This window comes from Ips typographus, linkage group LG3, assembly GCF_016097725.1.
Source record: "Ips typographus isolate SLU linkage group LG3, UJ_Ityp_2.0, whole genome shotgun sequence".
Lineage (NCBI taxonomy): Eukaryota > Metazoa > Arthropoda > Insecta > Coleoptera > Curculionidae > Ips > Ips typographus.
In genome coordinates, this window is record NC_138424.1 from 21,334,516 (window position 1) to 21,348,345 (window position 13,830).

General features: G+C 37.2%; 2 protein-coding genes across 4 annotated transcripts in view; one reads left to right on the forward strand and one right to left on the reverse strand.

Annotated features, from left to right (window-relative positions):
* The window catches only part of sl (small wing phospholipase C gamma 1), a 91,156-nt gene that overhangs the window by 54,658 nt on the left and 22,668 nt on the right, over positions 1-13,830 (reverse strand). For all 3 annotated transcript variants that reach the window (XM_081975776.1, XM_081975779.1, XM_081975778.1), the window contains 3 exons: positions 12,499-12,682; positions 12,237-12,440; positions 1,158-1,335 (listed from right to left, as the gene is read on the reverse strand). In XM_081975776.1, coding sequence (XP_081831902.1) covers positions 1,158-1,335; positions 12,237-12,440; positions 12,499-12,682 — 566 coding nt within the window. The remainder of the gene's footprint in view (positions 1-1,157; positions 1,336-12,236; positions 12,441-12,498; positions 12,683-13,830) is intronic.
* LOC145726600 (uncharacterized) lies at positions 5,706-6,297 on the forward strand. The gene has a single exon (XM_081975763.1). It carries the CDS (start codon positions 5,752-5,754, stop codon positions 6,166-6,168), a length of 417 nt encoding a protein of 138 aa, XP_081831889.1. The 5' UTR covers positions 5,706-5,751; the 3' UTR covers positions 6,169-6,297.

The window sequence follows — 13,830 nt, forward strand, 5'->3', positions numbered from 1 at the left end:
GTGTTATTTTGACAGTTATAGGATGGTTCAATATACCAATTTTTAGCCCTTGAAATTCTCTTTTGACCACCCTATATAGTTTTTCCTAAAACGTCGACTGAGTTATTTACTGTTAAAACTGAATTGTTTGCTGAAAAGTTCGAATTTGACAGTCCATAACTCTGTTATTTTGACAGTTACAAGGTGGTTTAATATACCAATTTGTAGCCCTTGAAATTTTCTTTTGACCACCCTGTATAGCGTTTTTACCTAAAACGTCGATTAACTGAGTTATTTACTGTTAAAACTGAATTGTTTGCGGTAAAGTTTGAATTTGACAATTTTCACTTTGACAGTCCATAACGCTGTTATTTTGACAGTTACAGGGCGGTTCAATATACCAATTTGTAGGCCTTTAACCAATTGTAAAACAGTCATAACTTTCCTATTTGTCATTTTTTGAAAAAGCCAATAGTTGAAGTGATAAGGACAAGAGCAAATGTAACCAATCACCCTGTACTTAACGGATTAGCCTACTTTTTTGTAACATCCTGTATTAATTAGTTAAGTAAACGAAAAGTCTGAATTGTAACTACCTCATAAAAAGACTGATAATTTGTATAATACACTAATGAAACTGTCTGTAGTCTTGTAAGAAGGTATTTCAAGTTCAAAGCTTGAACAAGGTATAGCGCAAGCCACAGCAGTCGGCTGGTTACGTCATCGTGTGTAAACTAATGACATTTAATTCACATCGACAGCTAATATGTATTTTCCAAATGACATGTTAGGTTAGTTGTCACAGCTCTGTTATGCTAGATAGCGTAAATCTTAACAGAGTGGGTATCAGCTTTTTCTTGACCAATCACAAAACTACCCACTGTGTGTTTGTCATAATTCCAAAACGTCCGACTATACGTCATCGGTATTTGCCTTGGTTCAAACCTTACCAACATTTTTAAGTGCACTGTATAAATTGTTAAGACTCTCTAACTTTAAGGTTTTTCTAGATGTATGATGTTATGATTATATTGGGCTGGATTGGTGCAATCAATATGTAATATTCTGCGACTCAACTTGTCTTTAAGTTGTTATTCTCAGTTAAAGTTAAAAACTATTGTGTATTATAGAATTTGTAACAATTTTAGTAATAAAAGTAGTTAAAACGTGCAACTTACCAAAGTCATTAATCTGATAGTTTCTTCTGTGATGGCGTGGCTCAACTTGACCTGCCTGTAGAGGGCGTGACTTTCGTAGTAATTAATCAGTTCCACTAGGCTTTCAAATTCGACGCTTCCGATCGCGTACAATCGCCCTTCCAGTTTGATTCTGCAGTGTTTGATTTTACGATCCGCTCTGAAAACCAAAATCAACTAAACTTAGTTGCCTGACTTAAGTGTTTGCCAACAAAATAGACTGCTCAAATTAAGGTCGATATACGAAAAATCAAACTACACTAGAACGACGTCACAAATTTGAAACGTTTAAAGAGGAAAACAAGACAGTCACCTGACAGCTGTCAAAACGCATTAAACCGGGTCGTGAAACTGTAAAATGTCAAATAGTCGCGCGTGACGTTAAATGACAGTTTAAAATTTGACAGTTGTGACACTACAGGGCTTGACTTATACTCAAGTGGCACATGTTATAACTATTAATAATCATTCAGCAGTGACATGAAACTAATGGAAAACAATTGTAGGTCATCGTGTTTACACCTTAATACAGCTCCAAATTTGATATTTCTGAGACCAAGTGACGATTTCATATGTTCCTTACGTCACCTGACAGCTAAAAACTTATAGCGAATTCGACTGGCGGCACTAGTGCGCACTATTCTGCACTGAAAGCACACTCGCTCGGTGCTGGTTGTTCGACTGACAAAGTTCTGCACTGGTTTTAAAAATATTTATGTTCGTCTCGGAAATGCACTGATTTAGTGCGGTCTGTGAGAATTCGGCTGGGTTGCATTTGGTGCGGTGTTTTAGCACTTAGTGCAAAATTTTAGAACTGTGCTGCTAGTATAGTTCTAGTTCAGTTCTGTCTAGAGAAACAAACAAAACAAATAAATAGAAATGGTGTCAATGGCTTTACTTGAAGAATTTTTAATAAACACGTCATCTAGCAGCAAGAGTGATTCCTGAGATGAAGAGTGGTTATTATACATGACAGGAGAGAATGGTCTCAGATAAGCGGGTCAAGCAAGACTACTGCTTTTTACCCTCCCATCGCTGTAGACCAAAAGGAAAGGTCCGGAAGAAGGACTCCATTAACAGTCACTGGTATTTCCCTTGAAATATTTCCCTTTCGGGAATTACCAGTGTTGCCACGGTGTCCCCTGTCCTGGGTGAGAGTGGGTTGACAACGGGGCTCTTCTGCGCTCTTCTTGTCTTGAATTCTTCTTTCTTCGTCAGCTGGTCATCCTGGTGGAGGTCATGGTGAAGAGTGGTTAGCTTGCTTGGAACAATTTGATAAATTAGATAAATTTTCTGTTAATTGTCAATCCCAGTCGAATCAACCTCGTTTTAATAACTGCACTGGTGTGGCTCGCACTTTCTTAGTGCAGCGTGCTAACTGCACCTAATCGGAGTTAGAGCAACTTTTACATGGCACTGAGAAAATACGAATTGAACTGGGGTAGGCCGTGCACTGGATAGTGCTTCCCAGTCGAATTCGCCATTAGTCAACGCTATCGTACAAGTGGAATACGTAGATTAGTTGTATTTCTCTCATAAATCGTATTACAAGTTGTATTTACAGCTCCGTAGAGGTAAATTTAACGGTTGTGATACTAACAGACACCTGACAGCTGTCAAAAATGGCGTAGCTGTGACGCAAAACTACCAATCCACAATAGTTCTATCGCTTGGATAAATCACACTGCACATTGTATTTATAGTGCTATGTATAACAACACATCTAGTTGGCATTTTATACTTTCAGGTCACTGATGAGTGGGTTTTGACAGCTGTCACATGACGCAAGCAAGGACGTATTAAAGTTTTCCTTAACGTCTTAACTGTCAAATTTGGCTCCTTGGAGCTTTAAACACAACTTCCAGTGGATTCCTTACATTTGCAACAATTTCTAATTTTATAGTTTCAGGTTACTACTAATCGGGTTTGTTTTTAATGTAATGGTGACTCTAAAAGCATTTTTGTATTGCCAGAAGCCTCTGAAACCTTCTTGGCACATTAAAAAAACATTCTTAAGTTTATTAATACTGTTTTTAATGTGCTAGATGCCTCTAGAAGCAATTTTGTCTAACCAGAAGTCTCTAAAACCTTCTTGGCACATTAAGAAGCCCTTCTTAAGCTTTCCAAAATTGTTTTTAATGTGCCTGGTGACTCTAAAAGCATTTTTGTGTTGCCAGAAGTCTCTAAAACCTTCTTGGCACATTAAGAAAGCCTTCTTAAGCTTTCCAAGACTGTTTTTAATGTGCCTGGTGACTCTAAAAGCATTTTTGTATTGTCAGAACCCTCTGAAACCTCCTTGGCACATTAAGAAACCCTTCTTAAGCTTTCCAAAACTGTTTTTAATGTGCCTGGTGACTCTAAAAGCATTTTTGTATTGTCAGAACCCTCTGAAACCTCCTTGGCACATTAAGAAACCCTTCTTAAGCTTTCCAAAACTGTTTTTAATGTGCCTGGTGACTCTAAAAGCATTTTTGTATTGTCAGAACCCTCTGAAACCTCCTTGGCACATTAAGAAAACCTTCTTAAGCTTTCCAAGACTGTTTTTAATGTACCTGGTGACTCTAAAAGCATTTTTGTATTATCAGAACCCTCTGAAACCTCCTTGGCACATTAAGAAAGGCTTCTTAAGCTTTCCAAAACTGTTTTTAATGTGCCTGGTGACTCTAAAAGCATTTTTGTATTGTCAGAACCCTCTGAAACCTCCTTGGCACATTAAGAAACCCTTCTTAAGCTTTCCAAAACTGTTTTTAATGTGCCTGGTGACTCTAAAAGCATTTTTGTATTGCCAGAACCCTCTGAAACCTTCTTGGCACATTAAGAAAACCTTCTTAAGCTTTCCAAAACTGTTTTTAATGTGCCTGGTGACTCTAAAAGCATTTTTGTATTGCCAGAACCCTCTGAAACCTTCTTGGCACATTAAGAAAACCTTCTTAAGCTTTCCAAAACTGTTTTTAATGTACCTGGTCACTCTAAAAGCATTTTTGTATTGCCAGAACCCTCTGAAACCTTCTTGGCACATTAAGAAAACCTTCTTAAGCTTTCCAAAACTGTTTTTAATGTGCCTGGTGACTCTAAAAGCATTTTTGTATTGCCAGAACCCTCTGAAACCTTCTTGGCACATTAAGAAAACCTTCTTAAGCTTTCCAAAACTGTTTTTAATGTACCTGGTCACTCTAAAAGCATTTTTGTATTGCCAGAACCCTCTGAAACCTTCTTGGCACATTAAGAAAACCTTCTTAAGCTTTCCAAAACTGTTTTTAATGTGCCTGGTGACTCTAAAAGCATTTTTGTATTGTCAGAACCCTCTGAAACCTCCTTGGCACATTAAGAAACCCTTCTTAAGCTTTCCAAAACTGTTTTTAATGTGCCTGGTGACTCTAAAAGCATTTTTGTATTGTCAGAAGCCTCTGAAACCCTCTTGGCACATTAAGAAAACCTTCTTAAGCTTTCCAAGACTGTTTTTAATGTACCTGGTCACTCTAAAAGCATTTTTGTATTACCAGAACCCTCTGAAACCTTCTTGGCACATTAAGAAAACCTTCTTAAGCTTTCCAAGACTGTTTTTAATGTACCTGGTCACTCTAAAAGCATTTTTGTATTACCAGAACCCTCTGAAACCTTCTTGGCACATTAAGAAAACCTTCTTAAGCTTTCCAAGACTGTTTTTAATGTACCTGGTGACTCTAAAAGCATTTTTGTATTGCCAGAAGCCTCTGAAACCTTCTTGGCACATTAAGAAAGCCTTCTTAAGCTTTCCAAGACTGTTTTTAATGTGCCTGGTGACTCCAAAAGCATGTTTGTATTGCCACAAGCCTCTAAAACCTTCTTGGCACATTAAGAAAACCATCTTAAGTTTGTTAAGACTGTTTTTAATGTGCTAGATGCCTCTAGAAGCAATCTTGTCTAACCAGAACCCTCTGAAACCTTCTTGGCTTGGTTCTAGAGGCATCTGACACATTAAAACAATTTTTGGAAATTTGAAGACACTTGTAGAGGCCTCTGGCACTTTTTAAGATTTAGTCGGTTATCAATAACATTTAAAGGTCTGTGGAACTTTTAAAATGGTTCTAGAGGCCTCTGACAATTCAAAACTAGTCTGTAAAAGTAACATTAACAGAATCGTAAACTGGGGGGTAAAAAAGTGCCAGAATAATGTAAGTTAGTCCAGAATGTGAAAAATTCAAAGTTTGACCGTTACAAGAAAAGTAAAGACAAATGCGATATTTTAAAAATACTTAATGATTATGAGAGTTTCCATATTAAAAACAAGCAAATTAAGCCATCCTCTACAATCCATAAAAGAAACAATACACAGGATCTTTCATATTCCATTGATTATATCAAGGAAGCTACTTTTGCTTTCAGAGAACTTTTGTTTTTTTTACTTGCACTCCCAATTTTTAACTTGCAGGCGTAGATTTGATTATTTTTAAAAAGTACCGGAAAGAATAGTATTACTTTCACTATCACTCGACGATCCGCGCGATAATACTGAGTGAAAGTCCTACGTATATAAAAGATTGAAATTTAATATTAATAACAGCAGTCGAGATTTTGATTTACTAATTGTAACATCATGGCAATCACGCAAAGCTTAATAGTGTTGTGCGTGGTAAGCGTGGCGAGGGCCGGTCAAGAATTCTCCCACACCGTCGAAGTGACCAAACACGTTCCGGTTCCCGTGTACAAACACGAAACGGTTCAAGTTCCGCACGCCGTTCCGGTACCCGTTCCGAAACCGGTGGCCGTTCCAGTCGCCCAGCCCTATCCAGTTCACATTAACGTGCCGCAACCAGTTGCGGTGCCCGTGATCAAAACCATCACCATTCCAGTGGAGAAACCGGTGCCCTACAAGGTGGAGAAGGAAGTGAAATACCACGTGGACAAGCCCGTTCCTGTTACGGTGGAAAAACACGTTCCGGTTAAAATTACCAAACCGGTTCCCGTTAAGGTGCCCGTGTACAAAGTTGTTTACCATCACAGCAAACACTAATTTGTTTGAAGTGAGCAATAGACGCAAGACTGATTTACCTCTCATTTTCCTTTTTAGTAACTATTGTTGTTATTTTGTTAATAAATGAACTTGTTTTATTATTAATTTTGGTTCGTTACCCAATGCAAGGTTTTCTTAATGTGCCAAGAAGATTTCAGAGGCTTCTGGGAATACAAAAATGCATTTAGAGTCACCAGGCACCTTAAAAACAGTCTTGGAAAGCTTAAGAAGGTTTTCTTAATGTGCCAAGAAGGTTTCAGAGGGTTCTGGCAATACAAAAATGCTTTTAGAGTCACGAGGCACATTAAAAACAGTCTTGGAAAGCTTACGAAGGTTTTCTTAATGTGCCAAGAAGGTTTCAGAGGCTTCTGGGAATACAAAAATTCTTTTAGAGTCACCAGGCACATTAAAAACAGTCTTGGAAAGCTTAAGAAGGTTTTCTTAATGTGCCAAGGAGGTTTAGAGACTTCTGGCAACACAAAAATGCTTTTAGAGTCACCAGGCACATTAAAAACTGTCTTAACAAGCTTAAGAAGGTTTTCTTAATGTGCCAAGAAGGTTTCAGAGGCTTCTGGCGATACAAAAATGCTTTTAGAGTCACCAGGCACCTTAAAAACAGTCTTGGAAAGCTTAAGAAGGTCTTCTTAATGTGCCAAAGAGGTTTCAGAGGCTTCTGGCGATACAAAAATGCTTTTAGAGTCACCAGGCACATTAAAAACAGTCTTGGAAAGCTTAAGAAGGTTTTCTTAATGTGCCAAGGAGGTTTTAGAGACTTCTGGCAACACAAAAATGCTTTTAGAGTCACCAGGCACCTTAAAAACAGTCTTGGAAAGCTTAAGAAGCTTTTCTTAATGTGCCAAGAAGGTTTCAGAGGGTTCTGGCGATACAAAAATGCATTTAGAGTCACCAGGCACCTTAAAAACAGTCTTGGAAAGCTTAAGAAGGGCTTCTTAATGTGCCAAAGAGGTTTCAGAGGCTTCTGGCAACACAAAAATGCTTTTAGAGTCACCAGGTACATTAAAAACAGTCTTGGAAAGCTTAAGAAGGGTTTCTTAATGTGCCAAGAAGGTTTCAGAGGCTTCTGGCGATACAAAAATGCTTTTAGAGTCACCAGGCACATTAAAAACTGTCTTAACAAGCTTAAGAAGGTTTTCTTAATGTGCCAAGAAGGTTTCAGAGGCTTCTGGCGATACAAAAATGCTTTTAGAGTCACCAGGCACCTTAAAAACAGTCTTGGAAAGCTTAAGAAGGTTTTCTTAATGTGCCAAGGAGGTTTTCGAGACTTCTGGCAACACAAAAATGCTTTTAGAGTCACCAGGCACCTTAAAAACAGTCTTGGAAAGCTTAAGAAGGGCTTCTTAATGTGCCAAGAAGGTTTCAGAGGGTTCTGGCAACACAAAAATGCTTTTAGAGTCACCAGGCACATTAAAAACAGTCTTGGAAAGCTTATGAAGGTTTTCTTAATGTGCCAAGAAGGTTTCCGAGGCTTCTGGCAATACAAAAATGCTTTTAGAGTCACCAGGCACCTTAAAAACAGTCTTGGAAAGCTTACGAAGGTTTTCTTAATGTGCCAAGGAGGTTTCAGAGGGTTCTGGCAACACAAAAATGCTTTTAGTGTCACGAGGCACATTAAAAACAGTTTTGCAAAGCTTAAGAAGGGCTTCTTAATGTGCCAAGAAGGTTTCAGAGGGTTCTGGCAACACAAAAATGCTTTTAGAGTCACCAGGCACCTTAAAAACAGTCTTGGAAAGCTTAAGAAGGTTTTCTTAATGTGCCAAGAAGGTTTCAGAGGGTTCTGGCAACACAAAAATGCTTTTAGAGTCACCAGGCACCTTAAAAACAGTCTTGGAAAGCTTAAGAAGGTTTTCTTAATGTGCCAAGAAGGTTTCAGAGGGTTCTGGCAACACAAAAATGCTTTTAGAGTCACCAGGCACCTTAAAAACAGTCTTGGAAAGCTTAAGAAGGTTTTCTTAATGTGCCAAGAAGGTTTCAGAGGCTTCTGGCAATACAAAAATGCTTTTAGAGTCACCAGGCACCTTAAAAACAGTCTTGGAAAGCTTACGGAGGTTTTCTTAATGTGCCAAAGAGGTTTCAGAGGCTTCTGGCGATACAAAAATGCTTTTAGAGTCACCAGGCACATTAAAAACAGTCTTGGAAAGCTTAAGAAGGTTTTCTTAATGTGCCAAGGAGGTTTTAGAGACTTCTGTCAACACAAAAATGCTTTTAGAGTCACCAGGCACCTTAAAAACAGTCTTGGAAAGCTTAAGAAGGTTTTCTTAATGTGCCAAGGAGGTTTTAGAGGCTTCTGGCAATACAAAAATGCTTTTAGAGTCACCAGGCACATTAAAAACAATTTTGGAAAGCTTAAGAAGGGCTTCTTAATGTGCCAAAGAGGTTTCAGAGGCTTCTGGCAATACAAAAATGCTTTTAGAGTCACCAGGCACATTAAAAACAGTCTTGGAAAGCTTACGAAGGTTTTCTTAATGTGCCAAGGAGGTTTCAGAGGGTTCTGGCAACACAAAAATGCTTTTAGTGTCACGAGGCACATTAAAAACAGTTTTGCAAAGCTTAAGAAGGGCTTCTTAATGTGCCAAGGAGGTTTTAGAGACTTCTGGCAACACAAAAATGCTTTTAGAGTCACCAGGCACATTAAAAACAATTTTGGAAAGCTTAAGAAGGGCTTCTTAATGTGCCAAAGAGGTTTCAGAGGCTTCTGGCAATACAAAAATGCTTTTAGAGTCACCAGGCACCTTAAAAACAGTTTTGGAAAGTTTAAGAAGGTTTTCTTAATGTGCCAAGAAGGTTTCAGAGGGTTCTGGCAATACAAAAATGCTGTGATTAAAATGTTTCTTTTATGGATTGTAGAGGATGGCTTAATTTGCTTGTTTTTAATATGGAAACTCTCAAAAACCATTAAGTATTTTTAAAATATCGCATTTCTTTTTACTCTTCTTGTAACTGTCAAACTTTTGTCAAATTTTCCATATTCTGGACTAACTTCGACTTAACTTTTACATTATTCTGGCACTTTTTCACGATTCTGGTAATATTACTTTTACAGACTTGTTTTGAATTATTGTCAGATGCCTCTACAACCATTTTAAAAGTTCCATAGACCTCTAAATGCTATTGAGAACCTTCTAAAAAGGATCACAGGCCTCTAGAACCATTTTGGAAGCGCCAGAGCTCTCTAAATGAGCTCTAGTTACAGTAAACCTTGTAGCAATTGCCGGCAAGCAAGGCTTTTACAAGTGTTTTATAACTTTCCAGAATTGTTCTTCTAGATCCATTAAGAAATGGTGGCAAATTGTCCCATAAAGGGAACAGAAGCCATATTCCCCTAGTTAGATAGGGGATTCAGGAAGGAACCTTTATAACCAACGAAAGCGTCATGTGACCGTAAAATCGCTTGCGCTATGTAAGTCACGTGCTTATGCTCCGGTTCTGTAAACGACCGGGCAAATACGCACTTCAAAAAACGGGTCGTTATTTTTGGAGTTATTTAACGTTGCCACATCTCTGTTAATTTAAATATTTTCAGTTTTCCGTTCTGTTAAGCAAGCTTTAAAATAATGTGAGTTTTAATTATTAGAGTTTTCACAATGAACGTAACATACAGTGTTTCCATAAAGTATGGATTAAAATTCAGGGAATTATCTTTCAGAAAAAATGCTCGAACTGTTATTATTTTTAAACGCGCATTTTTTTGAGAAAAAAATTAGATATACAGGGTGTCCCAAATTTGAGCAAACTTATAATTTCCTAAATGGAATGACTCATTTTATATTTAATTTTTGGAATCTACGTCAAATTCTAGACCTGCACTTATCCAGAAAATCGTGAATAACTCGCTTATTTGAACCATCCTGTATATAGGAGCCACATAACAAAAGAAAGCTAACGAATGCTGCTCTCGCGTGACGTTGCGCTAACACGGCTAAGTTTCCCGGTTCGGTCGCTAGAGGGCGTCAAAGTTGACGTTAGTATTTTGCTAAATATCTCAGGAACGCTTCAAGCTAGACGGTCTGAAATTTTTACCACAAACGCACCTCGAGGGAATGCAACACACTTCCACTGCCTAAATTCCTTCAGGTTATACCTGTTTCGTTTTAAGTACAACTAAGGCTAAGTTGAGGTTTGATTGTGACAGATCAGGTGCAAAATTACACAGTCTAAACTAAACTAATCTAGGCTGTCCTTAAATTCAACTTGGAAAAATGGACATTAATGATACAAAAATGAAGTTAAATGTCATTTTTTAAGGGTGCCACGCACTGAAAACCGTCAAAAGTGATATCATTTCCAGGTAATTCCCAAAACCGTGACAGTTGGGGCAAAATGGATCAGAATCACGTCTTAATTCAAAAACTATAAGAAAACTGGGTTAAACTGCATCTCTTGCGGATTCTAGGCAAATGTTGACAGGTTTGGCATTAGTGACAGATATCACGTGGTTTTTGGAGGATAATTTAGCTAGACAGTTTAAGAAACACGTTTTACATCGAATACTGCAAGAAAACTTTTCCAAACCCTAATTTTTGCAACTGACGTTAGTCACGTGGTTTTAGAATACTGATTAGCTAGGCGGTCACGTGACCACTGTCAAAATAACTGACCTAAATCTCAAAAACACCTCTCGTTTCGAAAACTGTGTTAAATTGTAGTTCTTGCAAATGCTGGACAATTAAAAAAATAATAATTCTTATTAATAAAACGGTCTATTACTTAATTCTACATGAGATTATTGTACAGTCAAAACTTATTTTTAAAAACCATGTGAAAGGCCATGTTCATGTGTTTAAAAACACTCTAAATAAGGTTGCCTGTATTTTCGGAAGAAATGATTTTCTTAATGTTTAATTATCCTGTATACACTAGCTAAAGAAATATTTTCTTTTTCAAAGTGACAAACCGGAATATTTTCTAGATGAATCGACACCCCAAAATTCTTATCTTGTTTTGTTTTTAAAATTATTTAATTAAAATTTAATCGAAAAATTTAGGCGGGTCTCAATTTCAGGGAGTCTCAGTTTAACGGGTGTACCAAAAAAGTGAAAAACAATTTTCAGTTTCCGGGAAATACCTGAAAAACTGTGTAAAAATCAAAAAGCTTCATTTGACGCCCTCTAGCGGTCAAACTATCACACCAATGACCTTTTTTGAACACACCGTGGAAAAGCCTTTGGTCTGAACTATATTATACCTTCAGTGACCTTTTGGCGTAACTGGTAAAATAGTTGAGGTATTTTAGGTTAAATCACTTTGAAGGCTTGACTGTGACGCCCTCTGGCGACCTAATGGTGCAACCAATTAAGAAAAGTGGGCATATTTTTGGAAAGCTTACAATCTGGGCTATCTTTTCACTTCAATCACTTTTGGTCGTCAACTGTCAAATAAGAAAGTTATAGACAATTTTTGAAAAAAGTGCACGAAAATTTCACTCAAATTAGGAATTTAATTTAATAATAAAAAATAATTATTTTTCAATTATTTTATTGAATTTATTTTTTTAATTACCGTTTTTTATTATTACTGAACACTATTTTCAATAAAACATGTGATATTTTTTTAACCGTTATTTTCTCAAAAACAGCGGAATATCGACATAGGATGGCCGCATTCGTTTTCACGCTCTATAGAGCGAGCAGAGCGTTTTTGACGTCACGATGACGTAATTTGACAATTGGCCAAATTATGGTTTTGCCAAATTACGTCATCGTGACGTCAAAAACGTTCTGCTCGCTCCATGGAGCTTGAAAGCGAATGCGGCTGATATGATACATGAAAAATACCCAGAACTTTACGTAGAATCCATAAATGCAACAGAAAATGAAGGTTCTCATTTAAAAATGTTGATTGTGAACGAGGCATATAATAGCCGGTTACATTTTTATAGAGCGCCAAAACCTTGCAGTGGACATAGTTGTAACTAATTTTCCCATATAACTTAAGTGATATATGTTACAGATTGTGTAGAAAATGGCACCAACTATCTACAGTGCTGTAATATACGCAAATACTGCACGTTCAAACCTGACAGTGGGAGAAAAAAACATAAAACAACTTACCTAAAGCTAATCGTGTAACAATTACTGTCATTCTCGCTAGGTCTGACCAAAAACGCCCCCTCAGTCTTGATTTTCTTCAACACGTCTTCGGCCTGTTGTTTCGTAGTGTGTTTATGGTACCACTCTTCGTTTTCATGCAAGTTGGGTTGCGGAACCGGTTCCTGCAGCGTAATCGAGAATTCGGTGGTTACGAGCGGCGACGTCCTGCAATTTGCCCGCATTTTCACGGTGAAGATTCGATTTGAGCCGTGTTTCCACTGACCTGTAGTGCGTTATAAGGCTGTACAAGCTGTCAAAGTATTTCCCGTCGATCAGATAGTATTTGGTTTGTTGTTTGTCCTGTTTTGAGCGGATTCGGCAATGGTTCACGGAGCCGTTACGCCAAAACGACAGGGAATACTCCCCGACAAAAGTCACACTGGCTCTCACCAAAAAAGTACCGTCACCTACATGCATTAAAACGAGCTATTACTTTGCTAATAATTATACAGGGTGGTCCAGTTTTAAGTGTCAATAATTCACCATTTGATAGGCAATCAAAAAATAAGTTGACTTGCATTGTGTCATTTTTCTGAAAAACGTTTCCTAAGGAAGATACAGTCCTCCAAATTTCCATTTAAAAAATCGTTTTATAGTTTAAAACTGAACATTCAAGACTTGTGAAAGTCCAAATTTGTACTGAATAGTCTAAAAACTTTTTTACTACTAGGAATGGTCTTATGATTCGCTTTCTCAGACTGCCATCCTGGTTGAGTGTCTGAAACTGGCATTCAAGAACTAAAAAAAGTCCGGAAATCAAGACAAAGATTGTATTGTGCATGAAACTCATTTTTTACTACTAAAAATAGTATAAAAGTTGAATTTTAATGCTAGAAAGGACCTTGCTAGGACTAAAGAGAGTCCAAAAGTATATTTTCAAGACTTTAGTTGGTGTACAACTGAATTTTCTGGACTGGACAACAAGTCCAGAAGTAAATTAAATTTTCGGACTATTTTCTTTCTAAAAATTAGTTCTCAAGACTATTATTGCAGCATTTGGTACCAAAATTTTTTACTTTTATTACTGAAAAAACTTGACTTTTGGAAATAGTCTTAAACTCGATTTTTCAGTCTTAAAAAGCACTAAAATCAGTCAATTTATTGCACCTATGAGTGTAGAAGTCAATTTAATAGTGAAGAAACTTGAAATAACATTTTCAATACTATGGTCAGTGGACAAACTGACTTTTAGGCCTGATAAGTCAAAAACTTTGTAAAGATAGTCTTGAAACTCGATTTGAGGCACTGAAAACAGCCTTAAAACACTAAAAACAGTCTAGTTTATTAAGAAATACCCGAATTTTCAGCACTGAGGTGTCTAGAAGTCGATTTAATAGTGACAAAGCTTCGAATGCCATTTTAAGTCGATGAAGAATGTAAAAATTGTTTTTTAAGTTTGCTATGTCATTAACTTGGTGAAGATAGTCTTGAAACTCGATTTTCGAAGCTGAAAGCAGTTTTGAAGCACTAAAAATAGTCCAGAATTCGAAGAAAATCAAAAGCAAAGTAAAAAACATGAAAAGTTAGTTTTCAAGACCATTTTCATGAATCTAAT

What these genes read in the sequence shown, in the direction of transcription:
- LOC145726600 (XM_081975763.1), top strand. Translation starts at nt 5,752, where the DNA reads ATGGCAATCACGCAAAGCTTAATAGTGTTGTGCGTGGTAAGCGTGGCG.